Source organism: Thalassophryne amazonica, chromosome 11 (assembly GCF_902500255.1).
Source record: "Thalassophryne amazonica chromosome 11, fThaAma1.1, whole genome shotgun sequence".
NCBI lineage: Eukaryota > Metazoa > Chordata > Actinopteri > Batrachoidiformes > Batrachoididae > Thalassophryne > Thalassophryne amazonica.
The window spans coordinates 5394924-5408447 of NC_047113.1; the positions used below are offsets into that span (position 1 = coordinate 5394924).

Here is a 13524-nt window from a genome sequence, read left to right on the forward strand (position 1 = left end):
CTAATGCGTTAGCATCAGTCCCGTTTTTAAGCTATAAAATACATCTATCAACTGTTTCAGAAGACCATAACAGGTCGGTTTAACATAAAAATATTAAATATTACTCACAGGCATATGCTCTTCAGGGTTTTAGTGGGGAAAAATTAGGATAAAGCGAAATTAAGCAATGAATCCAGGAATCGTAGATTGAAGCACTGCTTCGATGTAAGCTGAATTAAAAAAACTCAAGTAAAGTGCAAAGTCTCCCAAAATGTACTTAAGTACAGTAGTAAAGTATTTTTACTTCGTTACTATACAACACTGTTAGTGTTGTAGTATAGTAATGAGCGCCTTGTATGGCAGCACCCTGACATCAGGGTGAATGTGAAGAATTATTGTAAAGAGCATCTGATGTAGATGGAAAAGCGCTATATAAATGCAGTGCATTGACCAGCTCCTAGTTTCTTTTTTCTTTTTTGTTCCTGATGCGAGCCATGTGTTCAGAGTGGACCTGACAGCACGCTAATTAACGTAAGATTAAATTAGGTTATCACAGGAGCTAGCTGTGATCTGATCGAGTCCGCTAGCAGGAGATAACAGCGACGACACAATCAGAGAGCAGATCTGAAAGGCGAGACTGTCAGCAGTGAAAAGCGTTTAATGCTGACGCGCGCTGAATTATGTTTGAAAAACATGATCTCATTGACATCCATCATGTGAAGGGCTGCCTGCCTCCACGCGCCATCCCCGCTCAAACACCGCTATCCCTGAACATCCTTCCTCAACCCATATTTCCTCTTCTCAACTCCTTAATGGATCACGTCCCGTTACGTTATTAATGTGATAATTAGCGGCGGAGTGACATCACTGCTAATAATAAGAAGAAATAAGTAGAAATGTAATTTAAGTTTAATGAAAAGTCTGTCTTGAAGCCGTGAGATTGATGGATGGAGACGGCAGGTGAAAGGTGTGGCAGAGGTCATTTTACAGCGACGGGAACACGCTATGACCTCATGCTTTACTCAGCCGCACACACACACCATGTGCCCCCCCCAAGTGCTATTTTCTCTCTGACTAACCTTTGCTCTGAAATCATCATTTTCATTCCACTCCATTTGTACCTCATTCATTCCAACAGGCCAGATGACATTCACACAGTAATGTGAATACCACTCCAACCACTCATGGGTGCAATTTGGTGTCCCCCCCACCTTTTCAACCAGGGGGACAGAATATGGTATCCCCCCCCCCCCACCACCACCACCACCTTCTGACATATATGTGTGTACTTGAAACATGCCATGTCAGTCTTATATGCAAACCATGTCAGAATAGTATCTTTGTTTCTGCAAGTTTGTATTTTTAGCAGCATTGACTTGTTTACACCTGTTTCTTGTTTGTCACATTTGGAATTTCCTGGGACTGCATTTGCCCAGATTTGAAACCAAAAATAGTTGCGTCTAGGGACTAGTGTCTACACATAAGTATCAATGGACCATATGCTAATTGAGTAAATTCTGAAAGTTAGAAAATAAAATCAGAAAATCTATCTGGGACCTCAGAAAGCCCATCTGCAATTATTGCTTCATCTCTAAAATCAGTCTATGCAAGTGAAATTCTGTTCAGTATGAGTGTTGTCATTAGTGCCACTTTGAAAATTAAATTCATGATAAGTAATTTATCCTAAACTTATGATCTGTTGTTTTTTCAAACTTGTGCAAAAACAAATCTTGAGAAAAAAAATACAGTATGTGATAGTTAATAATTATTAAGAGCCTGTTCTTTCATATTTATGAATACATTTTACCACATTGCAGTTGTTTTTTTTTAATGAAAACTCAACCTATTCTTTTTGAGTTCTACACATGTGGTGATACCTTATTTACACCAGGATGTTAATAAAATCAATGCTGGCTGTTCTCAGAATAAAGTACTTATATCCACAGTTTCAAATTGCATAAGTCAAATGGTGTCCACTTTATGTTCTTCTCAAAACATTAAAATTACTGTTCTGGATGCTCAGAATGCATCTGAGCTTATCTAGAAACCGCTGGCTTCTGGGGGCCGCTGTAGGCCCCCAGAACCCCCGGCCTATGGGCTTTGGCCCTGTGGGCCTCACACTTTGCCCCCCCCCAGTTTCTAGTTCTAAATTGCACCCTTGCAACCACTGTGGTCAGAAACCATGTGCCACATATTTTAAGTCACATCGACATTGACTCAGGTTCTGTAAGTCAGAAATTAAGTAAGAAATCCTAACCTGGAGACCCATGGGCCCAATAAGACTTTAAAGATACAGTGTAGCACAGGGCTGAGTGCACGCAAGATCACTTCACTGTCACATGATTCAAATTTGTATTAAATCTCAATGACAGCATTAAGTGTCAGTTAACAAGTTAAGTGTTTCTTCTTATGAGTGATCAAAAACAAACTTTTTCAGAGAAGCAGTGTTGAAAATACACTCCCCAAAGTAGAAACCCAATGCTACAAAAGTTTGTACCACAGACTGTGTATTTTGGACAAACACTCTGTGACATCACCCATGGCTGAAGTGCAGTTTTAAAGCTCAGCTGGGCAGTTCCAAATGCACCAGTGCCGTGGCGGTAGAAGACCCATTAAACCAGTCATCTATATAAAGGGCTACGTCTGTCTGTCTCTCTGTCTGTCCGGGATAAACTCACAAACTATAATATGTAGCCCTAAAAACTATATATATTCTGAATCCTCATGGCATAGGGAACAAACTGGTACCATTTTTTAAAAAGTTGAAAATTACCCCCAAAATAGCCGGCTGTGGCTATGATCAAGCAGATTCAAATTTCCAGCCCTGTGTATGTGTTGGCCATCTCTGTTTATTTAATCCCTTTCTACAGCACACTCAGCACAGCACAGCCACAGCACACTCAGCAAAACAACAACATGCTTAGGCTGAGGCTGTGAGTATAACCAGGCAGATTCAAATTTCCAGCCCTGTGTATGTGTTGGCCATCTCTGTTTATTTAATCCCTTTCTACAGCACACTCAGCACAGCACAGCCACAGCACACTCAGCAAAACAACAACATGCTTAGGCTGAGGCTGTGAGTATAACCAGGCAGATTCAAATTTCCAGCCCTGTATATGTGTTGGTCATCTCTGTTTATTTAATCCCTTTCTTCAGCTACTTTATGTTCTCAACTGTTAAGCACCTAACTGTCCTGCACAACCCAGTTTGCCTTCTTGTCTGAATACATTGATTTTATGTTTGTAAAATTGCAATGTAAAAACAGTGAAATACACTACGACCTCAATTTTGATTCATTGATATTTACACTTACTGTTACCTATCTTTGGGGGTAATTTTGTTATAAATTTGATTGCAAAACAAAGTCTGCATGGAAGACTTCAAATGTGTTTGTCTTTTAACCAACTATTTCCACTTAGTTTGGGGTGTCAACCTCTTATAGTTCTGCTTGACAAACGTTAGCCCATTAAATATTATATTTATAATCAAATCAGTTTTATTTATATAGCGCCAAATCACAACAGTTGCCCCAAGGCACTTTATATTGTAAGGCAAAGCCATACAGTAATTACGGAAAAACCCCAACGGTCAAAACGAACCCCTGTGAGCAAGCACTTGGCAACAGTGGGAAGGAAAAACTCCCTTTTAACAGGAAGAAACCTCCAGCAGAACCAGGCTCAGGGAGGGGCAGTCCTCTGCTGGGACTGGTTGGGGCTGAGGGAGAGAACCAGGAAAAAGACATGCTGTGGAGGGGAGCAGAGATCAATCACTAATGATTAAATGCAGAGTGGTGCATACAGAGCAAAAAGAGAAAGAAACACTCAGTGCATCATGGGAACCCCCCAGCAGTCTAAGTCTATAGCAGCATAACTAAGGGATGGTTCAGGGTCACCTGATCCAGCCCTAACTATAAGCTTTAGCAAAAAGGAAAGTTTTAAGCTTAATCTTAAAAGTAGAGAGGGTGTCTGTCTCCCTGATCTGAATTGGGAGCTGGTTCCACAGGAGAGGAGCCTGAAAGCTTTATGAAAATGGGGAAATTAGCTGCGGAAGTGAAAGCTGTTTTTGTACCATGCTGTAAACCTTTATTTATTTCTGCAGGAAAGTTAAAGATTTTAATGTGATATTCTATGAGAAGTGACTTGCTTCAAGTGGCTACTCAAGAATCTGCAAAATTGGGCATCTCCACATTGTCTTCATTTTTTAGCACTGGAGGTTGGAGGCTTGGTCAGTACTTTAATATTAATGCATCATGACTTTCATAGTCAGTGTCTTTTGACAAGTCAGGGGATGATTCCATGCAATGGAACCACCCTGGGCATGGATTCTGGTTGGCAACCAGCCACTCAGGTATACAACCGGTCCATTCCATCAAAAGTAGCCATCTATCTGCCACTGGGAGTTGACAAGTGGGTGCCCCCTTAGCCTTTGCAGTTGATAAAGTCACAATGAAGCACCTGTGAGCTGGATCATGGTCAGATGTGCCCCTCATGGCCATCGTCTCGCAGCTGATGTTGCCTCATGAAGGAAGTGGTAGGAATTTATCCAAGTCTCCCGCAGTAACCTTTCATTTGGCACAGTTATTCCAGTGGTACCAGCGTCCTCCAGAGAAACGTGGGAGCAAAGACAGTCAGTTGTCACCTTTGGTCATTGGTTGGTGTCCAAGTCTCATAACCATATGGTAAGACAGGAAACAGAAGGCCTAAAAACCTACACCTTCATTGTCTTGCAAAGATAGCGGCAACCACTTCTGTCCAGTGAGCTCAAAAACGTCATCCTCCATCTGCACACACCTCAGGTAGAGTCAGGTACATGGAGGACTGCTGGACTGGAGGTACAGTATGTGCCAAGACCTAAGAGTTTGTTCATGTCTGTTTTAGGCACATGGCACTGGCAGATGAATAGAGTCAACTGAAGTGCCTTTCTGTGCCCCCTTGTCTCTTTTAATGGTATATGACACATCACCAAGCATCCACTGAAATCACAGAACATCTGCTTAAATATATGTTTTACAGCTGAAACAACAAAAATGTATTGCAGTTTTGTAACTTGTTTCCAGTTTCAGGGATCATATTGATGCTACATCCAGCTTTGTGAAGCTGACAGTAAAATACCTAGTTTTGTCCAGATACGTTTGCTTGGATCATCTCAGGGCAAAGTGTAGAAACTGCAGCGTTTTCCTTCCTGATCATCTGAGTCTAAGCACACGTGAGTGTGCATGAGGATTTAGTGTCCCGGCTGTGATGTGCGGTTGAATGCAGTGGAGAAACTCTTCTGGAATGTCTCAAGAAATAAGACAACACCTGGAGGGCAACCAGCCTCTCAGACTCACCTTCATACCAGAAACGCACACAGACGTCTTAATGTATGAGGTTACAAATAAAGCAAGACGGAAGTGCAACATGAAGTGCAGAGATGATTAAAAAGACAAAAAATGACCACTTAATACAGATGTCAATGCGTTTTATTTTTCAGTATAACACTTTAATAAAGATTTGTGTTACTAGTGTTGTGTAAAAGCCAGAAGTGCTGTCATTCACCTTATCAGCACTAGATGGTGACAAAGCCTCACTTCAGACTGATGGTCAGTTCATCGTGTTCTGCTCTTGAATGTTTGAAGTTTGAAAGCTTCTTTACAAAATATATTCCAGCTGCATGAGAACTGAAGCAGAATGTTCTTCCTGTCAGGTTTTCGGGGACCGGCCTGAAGCAATCACATCCCCACGGCTCTGAGTCCAAAAACAACAAACTGCCTGAGCCAATCATCAGCCAGATTATAGACAAACTCAAACACATCAACCAGGTGAGCTGTGTGTGTGTGTGTGTGTGTGTGTGTGTGTGTGTGTGTGTGTGTGTGTGTGTGTGTGTGTGTGTGTGTGTGTGTGTGTGTGTGTGTGTGTGTGTGTGTGTGTGTGTGTGTGTGTGTGTGTCAGGGCTTGTATCTGACTTTTTTCTTCTAATATTTATTTTTGTTATTTCGTTATTTATTTGTTATTTATTTTGACTAATTTTGTTTAAATAATTATTGCAAACTTTCTGTAGATACTAGAAACTTCATTTCACTTCTCAAATATCAGTGTGTTTGTCAGGTTTCTTTTCAGCACTGTAGCCAGGCTGACAAAGAGTCAGAGCTCTATTGAGCCGAGTATTCCTTTAACTTTAACTACTAATGACTTCATGACTTTCTTTGCTAATAAAATTTTAACTATTAGAGAAAAAATTACTCATAACCATCCCAAAGACATATCGTTATCTTTGGCTGCTTTCAGTGATGCCGGTATTTGGTTAGACTCTTTCTCTCCGATTGTTCTGTCTGAGTTATTTTCATTAGTTACTTCATCCAAACCATCAACATGTCTATTAGACCCCATTCCTACCAGGCTGCTCAAGGAAGCCCTACCATTATTTAATGCTTCGATCTTAAATATGATCAATCTATCTTTATTAGTTGGCTATGTACCACAGGCTTTTAAGGTGGCAGTAATTAAACCATTACTTAAAAAGCCATCACTTGACCCAGCTATCTTAGCTAATTATAGGCCAATCTCCAACCTTCCTTTTCTCTCAAAAATTCTTGAAAGGGTAGTTGTAAAACAGCTAACTGATCATCTGCAGAGGAATGGTCTATTTGAAGAGTTTCAGTCAGGTTTTAGAATTCATCATAGTACAGAAACAGCATTAGTGAAGGTTACAAATGATCTTCTTATGGCCTCAGACAGTGGACTCATCTCTGTGCTTGTTCTGTTAGACCTCAGTGCTGCTTTTGATATTGTTGACCATAACATTTTATTACAGAGATTAGAGCATGCCATAGGTATTAAAGGCACTGCGCTGCAGTGGTTTGAATCATATTTATCTAATAGATTACAATTTGTTCATGTAAATGGGGAATCTTCTTCACAGACTAAGGTTAATTATGGAGTTCCACAAGGTTCTGTGCTAGGACCGATGTTATTCACTTTATACATGCTTCCCTTAGGCAGTATTATTAGAAAGCATTGCTTAAATTTTCATTGTTACACAGATGATACCCAGCTTTATCTATCCATGAAGCCAGAGGACACACACCAATTAGTTAAACTGCAGGAATGTCTTTCAGACATAAAGACATGGATGACCTCTAATTTCCTGCTTTTAAATTCAGATAAAACTGCAGTTATTGTACTTGGCCCCACAAATCTTAGAAACATGGTGTCTAACCAGATCCTTACTCTGGATGGCATTACCCTGACCTCTAGTAATACTGTGAGAAATCTTGGAGTCATTTTTGATCAGGATATGTCATTCAATGTGCATATTAAACAAATATGTAGGACTGCTTTTTTGCATTTACGCAATATCTCTAAAATTAGAAAGGTCTTGTCTCAGAGTGATGCTGAAAAGCTAATTCATGCATTTATTTCTTCTAGGCTGGACTATTGTAATTCATTATTATCAGTGATGGGCACAGATAACCAAAAAATTAACTTCGATAATAGATAATCAGATAACTGAAAAGTTATCTTAGATAAAGATAAAACAATAAACCACCCAAAAATTTATCGGAAGTTACAGATAACGGATAACAGATAAATTCCAATATTATCTCTGGCACATTTACAACTACTAGTAAAACAAATTTAATAGCTTCTAATAATAAAAATAACAACAGACCCAAACAATAAGACCATACTTTTTTCTTTCAACAGTCTGCCCCTGCTGGAAGCTCTACAGCACTCTGAGCACAGACAGAGACACCCTGTGACCCAAACAATGACACCACACTTTTTTCTTTCAACATTCAGTCTCTGCTGACAACTCTTGTTTATTACAGTCCTCTCAGCACAGAGGCACTCAGAGAGAAGCCATAAAGCCAGCCCTGTATCAATGATAAAGGTCCGGTCATGCGGAGGTCTTGAAAAATAAAGTCATATTGACTTATGGTTTTGATTTATAAATAACATTAATACCAATAGAATAACTCCATTAATGTCAGTTCTGTCATTTGTACAAAGTTAAAATATAACATATATCTTTTAATGTTGAATAATGCACTAATTCTGGGGTTTTGTAACAAAGAGACAGATCGCAAAGGATTCTGGGTAAAGGGGCCTGCTAAACACTGATTGGTTCAGTCATTCATTATGTAAACCAACACGTTAATGTGACGTCTGTTGCGTGTTGGTGTTTAAATGTGCTTTTGTAAAATATTCCATTTTTTTATTTGTAAAAACAGGCATTTTTACGGAGCTCTGGAAGTGTCATCGCAAATTTTTTTGCATGTGGAGAGACATTCTCTCCACATTCTCTCTTTACAACATTCATTTGATGTTGTAAAACATACTTTACACTGTGCGAGATGATTTTTCATGCAGGAATTTTTTGGACCAAGTTTCAGGTTAATCGTGCGTCCTGTATCGTGTAGTGTTCATGGAGTATCAAGCTGCGGTCAACATTTGACGACCACCTCCTGATCGCTGATCGTATGGTCGAATGAGAATCAAACCTGTTTGATATATTATTGTGGTCGGCCGTCGTGAGGTTATCCTGCTGCTGAAAGCTACAAGCAGCATCCAACCGTTCGCACTGTACCTGTGCAAACACTGCAGAGCTGTCTTGTAATAATGTTATTATTATTATTATTATGCAGTTGTTTTGTTTTTAAACTTCATTTGTAAAAAAAAAAAAGCCATTTGCAAAGCAAAAATTTGATTTGACAATCATCTTTCTTTCTTTCTTTCTTTAATATTTATTTCATTCATTTAAAAGAAAAAAACAGAAAAAAAACAGAAATAAAGCATCACAATCACCAGAATGAAAAGGAGTAGAGAGAAGAACAAGTCTTATATCTGACATAACCGGGGTCAAAATAAATAGAACACTGCCATCTGCTGGTTCCCAGACACTGCCATGAACACTACTGGCCAGTAGATGCTAGATGGCAGTAGGGGCTTTCAAAACAAATTGTAGATAATCCCTGTCTGTTCACATTTAAAATGCATGGAATTTAACAAACGCAATTAAAAAATCACCATCTATAAACGCAGAGAATATATACAAGAGAGTTTTAGGCACTAGAGTTTAATGCTGTTGTCCTTGGAGCCTGAACAGAGTGTCTGAAATGCATTTGTCCTGTCGTGACCTACTGAGATTACATCATCCTACCCATAATGCACTGCAGGGCAGAGCATGTGCTCACAAAACCTTAAAAATTAACACATTACTTTAAAACTAAAACATATATCTGATATTTTTACTTTATACAACTTCAGACATGACAGTAATTTTAAATAACTTGTCCAAAATTAGTTTGGTTAAAATTTGAACCATAAGTTAAAGATGTATGCCTCTGGATGACTTGGGTCATATTGTTAGCATATCAGTATGGTCTTAAAAGAAATGGCTTTTTTTTTTTTTTTTTTTTTTTTTTTTTTTTTTTTTTTTTTTGCAGAGGATTGAGATGCTTTTTATACAAGCAGTTCTTGTATGTTTGCAAAGGATATAACTGTGCATCTGTTACAAAACTTTTAACAGGTGGGTGCTGAACTAATTTTTAAAATGCTTGCCGCTGTTCAGCTTTGTTTATTTTATCAGTTTAAAAGTTATCGGAAAAAAATTCATCGGAAGATAGTTAGTCTGATGATGGTTTTTAAAGTTATCTTAAAAGATAATCCGATAATGAAAACGTTATCTTCGATGATCTGTTATCGTATTATCGGAACTGTGCCCACCACTGGTTATTATCAGGTTGTCCTAAAAGTTCCCTGAAAAGCCTTCAGTTAATTCAAAATGCTGCAGCTAGAGTACTGACAGGGACTAGAAGGAGAGAGTATATTTCACCCATATTAGCCTCTCTTCATTGGCTTCCTGTTAATTCTAAAATAGAATTTAAAATTCTTCTTCTTACTTATAAGGTTTTGAATAATCAGGTCCCATCTTATCTTAGGGACCTCATAGTACCATATCACCCCAATAGAGCGCTTCACTCTCAGACTGCAGGCTTACTTGTAGTTCCTAGGGTTTGTAAGAGTAGAATGGGAGGCAGAGCCTTCAGCTTTCAGGTTCCTCTCCTGTGGAACCAGCTCCCAATTCAGATCAGGGAGACAGACACCCTCTCTACTTTTAAGATTAGGCTTAAAACTTTCCTTTTTGCTAAAGCTTATAGTTAGGGCTGGATCAGGTGACCCTGAACCATCCCTTAGTTATGCTGCTATAGACTTAGACTGCTGGGGGGTTCCCATGATGCACTGAGTGTTTCTTTCTCTTTTTGCTCTGTATGCACCACTCTGCATTTAATCATTAGTGATTGATCTCTGCTCCCCTCCACAGCATGTCTTTTTCCTGATTCTCTCCCCTCAGCCCCAACCAGTCCCAGCAGAAGACTGCCCCTCCCTGAGCCTGGTTCTGCTGGAGGTTTCTTCCTGTTAAAAGGGAGTTTTCCTTCCCACTGTCGCCAAGTGCTTGCTCATAGGGGGTCGTTTTGACCTTTGGGGCTTTTCTGTAATTATTGTATGGCTTTTGCTTTACAATATAGAGCGCCTTGGGGCAACTGTTTGTTGTGATTTGGCGCTATATAAATAATATTGATTTGATTTGATTTGATTTGAGTTTGATGAAGATAATTTTAGAAATCTTTATTCTTTATTTATTTATTTATTTATTGTATTTTTTTGTATTTAAAATGACATAAACAAATTAAAATGTGCGAAATTCCAAGTGTTCCAATACTTTTGGAGGGCACAGTATCCTAACCTTATGATGAGTGTAAAATGAGTGTGGTATTATTACTGGTTTGTTTAAGAATGTTTGATATGAAAATTCAGTAAGGTATATCTTACTAGAGAGAGAGAGAGAGAGAGTATTTCCACTTAGGTGCCTGGTCTTGAGAACCAGGGATGGCAGGTTGAAAAGCTTTTTTATCCCATGGGAACTCTCCCTACCCACCTAAGCGGCTCAAGAATATGGACAGCATGTATATAAGTGACATTTACATGACAATTTATATGACAATATTGAGATATGATAATTTGGCCATATTGTACAGCCTTACTGTCAACTAGCTGAAAACCTTGAATATTAATTTACCATCTACATTTAAAAAAATGCTTAAAGTGGCAGGGGGTTAAGAGGTGTGTAATGAGGGGAGTCAGCTGAAAATCAAAAAAAGAAAAATGCTTAAAAAAGGTGGAGAGTATGGGGGGCAGAGCTCCTCCAGAAGCTGAAAGGTTTTAGTCATGCTCATGGTCCCAAGAACCATTTTACTGAAAAAAAAGTCTGAAGGACCTAAAAGACATGGTTAGATGGCGAAGAGCTTTTCCAAGTATGTGACAGGCAAATAGAGAAAAATGTTTAAAAAGGTGGGGGTTCTGGAAAGCTGAAAGGTTTTTGCCATTTTAATGCTCCCCTGAAGCATTTACTCAAAATAAAGTCTGAAGAACCTAAATGAGATGCTGATGAGCTTCGCTTGTTCATGTCTGCAACATTCAGTATGCATATTAAAATATAATGCAATGCTAAAATACCCTTGGCTGTATGAGCATAGAAATAGGAAACAGAATGTGACCTTTTCACCCTTTAAAATAGGTCAAGATTAACCTTCTTTGAACTTGTCCCAGGAAAGCTCCCTATGAATTTGAAGACCCTGGCAGTAATAGAACTGGACTTATGCTGAGTGCAGACAGACGGACAGATGCAGTCTTTGGAATACCTGATGGCCAGATTTTGGCGTTGGGTAAAAATCACCTCCACTGTGGTACACAAGAGAAATTGCAAACATTTTGTCACTGTCCAAACCTAACTGTGTCTTTACACTGTTGCTGTGAAATGTTTTGCCTAACCTCCATTGTGTGCACGTGTTGCCCTGTTGTGCACGGCGGTGTGGATGTTGTAATGCTGGTTTTGTTCTTGTAGGTGGCGTTAACATTTTGCAGGGCCTGACTCTGCAGCTCCTGTGGGGGTCAGCACAGGATCAGTTCTGCTAAAACACTCAGCGCATTCAGGACAAAATGCACATGGAACCTGGGTTCAGAGTGGTTGTTAAGAAAAACAGGAATCTTCTGGATCTCTTTTGGCCCATAAGAAATACACAAATCCAATCAGGACCAAAGACACACATTGATGGTGATGCTGCACATTCCTCTGTCTGCAAGGGTTTTTTTTTTCTGCTGTCGTTGCTGTGGAAACGACCTTTGCACAGGTGGGTGCAGAGATGTGGTCCGGGGGCTGTGCAGGTGGACGTGTCAGCCCACAGATCCCTCTGTGCTTCCTGACTCTTAGTAGTTGTACTTGTAGCTGTTTCCTCTGAACACCTACATCTCACCACATCACTTTCCAACAGTCAAGTGTGTTTGTGTGTGAGCGTCTGAGTGCCGCAGGCCCGTCTGGGATGATTACAATCCTTCTTTCGTCTTTAAACACCCAGGCGAGGAGGAGGACTAAGGAGCAGCTCCCCCTGAGGAGCAGAGGCTCAGCTGCAGTGGATCATGTCAGCAGCTTGCTTTCTTTGCCTTGTTGTTTCTTTGTGCAGCCTTCCACTGCTTCCATAAATGACGTGACCTGCTGTACGCGTGGGCACATTTGTGTTGTTGTTGCTGTTTACTTATTTGTGCACAGTGACTGATCACATGGGAGCTTTTAATCTTGTATCTAACGACCGTGCAGCAGCTTCAAACAGATTTCTGCTGGAAATGAAAGCTCGCTTTAGATCCTGACTTCAATAAACTGGATTAACATCTGACAAAAAATAAATAAATAACAGTTCTTGATTGCATATTTCATAAATCTGTTTATGACTCACAGCAGTGGGTTTTTTTTTTTTTCTGTTCCTCCACCGTGGATACAGCAGAAACACTTTGCAGCAGGCGTTTCAAACCCGGGTTACCTGGGGGCGGCTGGCCAGGTTGTTCTCTCTTCGTGCAGTGGTGAGAGTGTAGCGGTGGGGTTGACGTCAACATTTATATTATAACAGTCTGAGACTTTTATGATGTTTTGACTGCATGTGAGAAAGCCAGTTTTCTCCTTGCAGGCACGACAGGTAGCTCTTACCTTCAAATCTCATTAAAGTAAATTGTCCAAGTGTGTGTCAGATCCATTTAAACCTGTCTCAGTGAAATACGGAGTAGTTTAGTGTCTGTTGGTCTTGGTAAATGTGTACTGTGAAAGAAAAAAAAATCTGCAAAAATAACGTATTTTTTAGGGCTGGGCAACGTTAACGCGCTAATGTTGCGTTAATTATTGAGGTCACTATCACCGACAATTTTGTTCCTCCCCTTAACGCTGCGTTTTTTTGTTTTGTTTTGTTTTTTGTTTTTTTTAGCCTTTTATGACTGTTGCTCGTTGCCTTTTATTTTGAAAGCATCAGTCGGGGGCGAGCTTATGCTGCTGCTTCCTGCTGATAGCTGAGTTCACACAGAAAACGACACGAGGATCGAGAAAAGTACAGGCTATGCAATGCACAAATCAAAATCAAATCAATTTTATTTATATAGCGCCAAATCACAACAAACAGTTGCCCCAAGGCGCCTTATATTGTAAGTCAAGGCCATACAATAATTACAGAAAAACCCCAAC

The 13524-nt window shown here is 39.7% G+C and overlaps 1 protein-coding gene across 1 annotated transcript in view; it reads left to right on the forward strand.

Moving 5' to 3' along the window:
* The window catches only part of gpc3 (glypican 3), a 643491-nt gene that overhangs the window by 485725 nt on the left and 144242 nt on the right, over nucleotides 1-13524 (forward strand). Inside the window, exon 6 of the mRNA XM_034181673.1 lies at nucleotides 5665-5779. Coding sequence (XP_034037564.1) covers nucleotides 5665-5779 — 115 coding nt within the window. The remainder of the gene's footprint in view (nucleotides 1-5664; nucleotides 5780-13524) is intronic.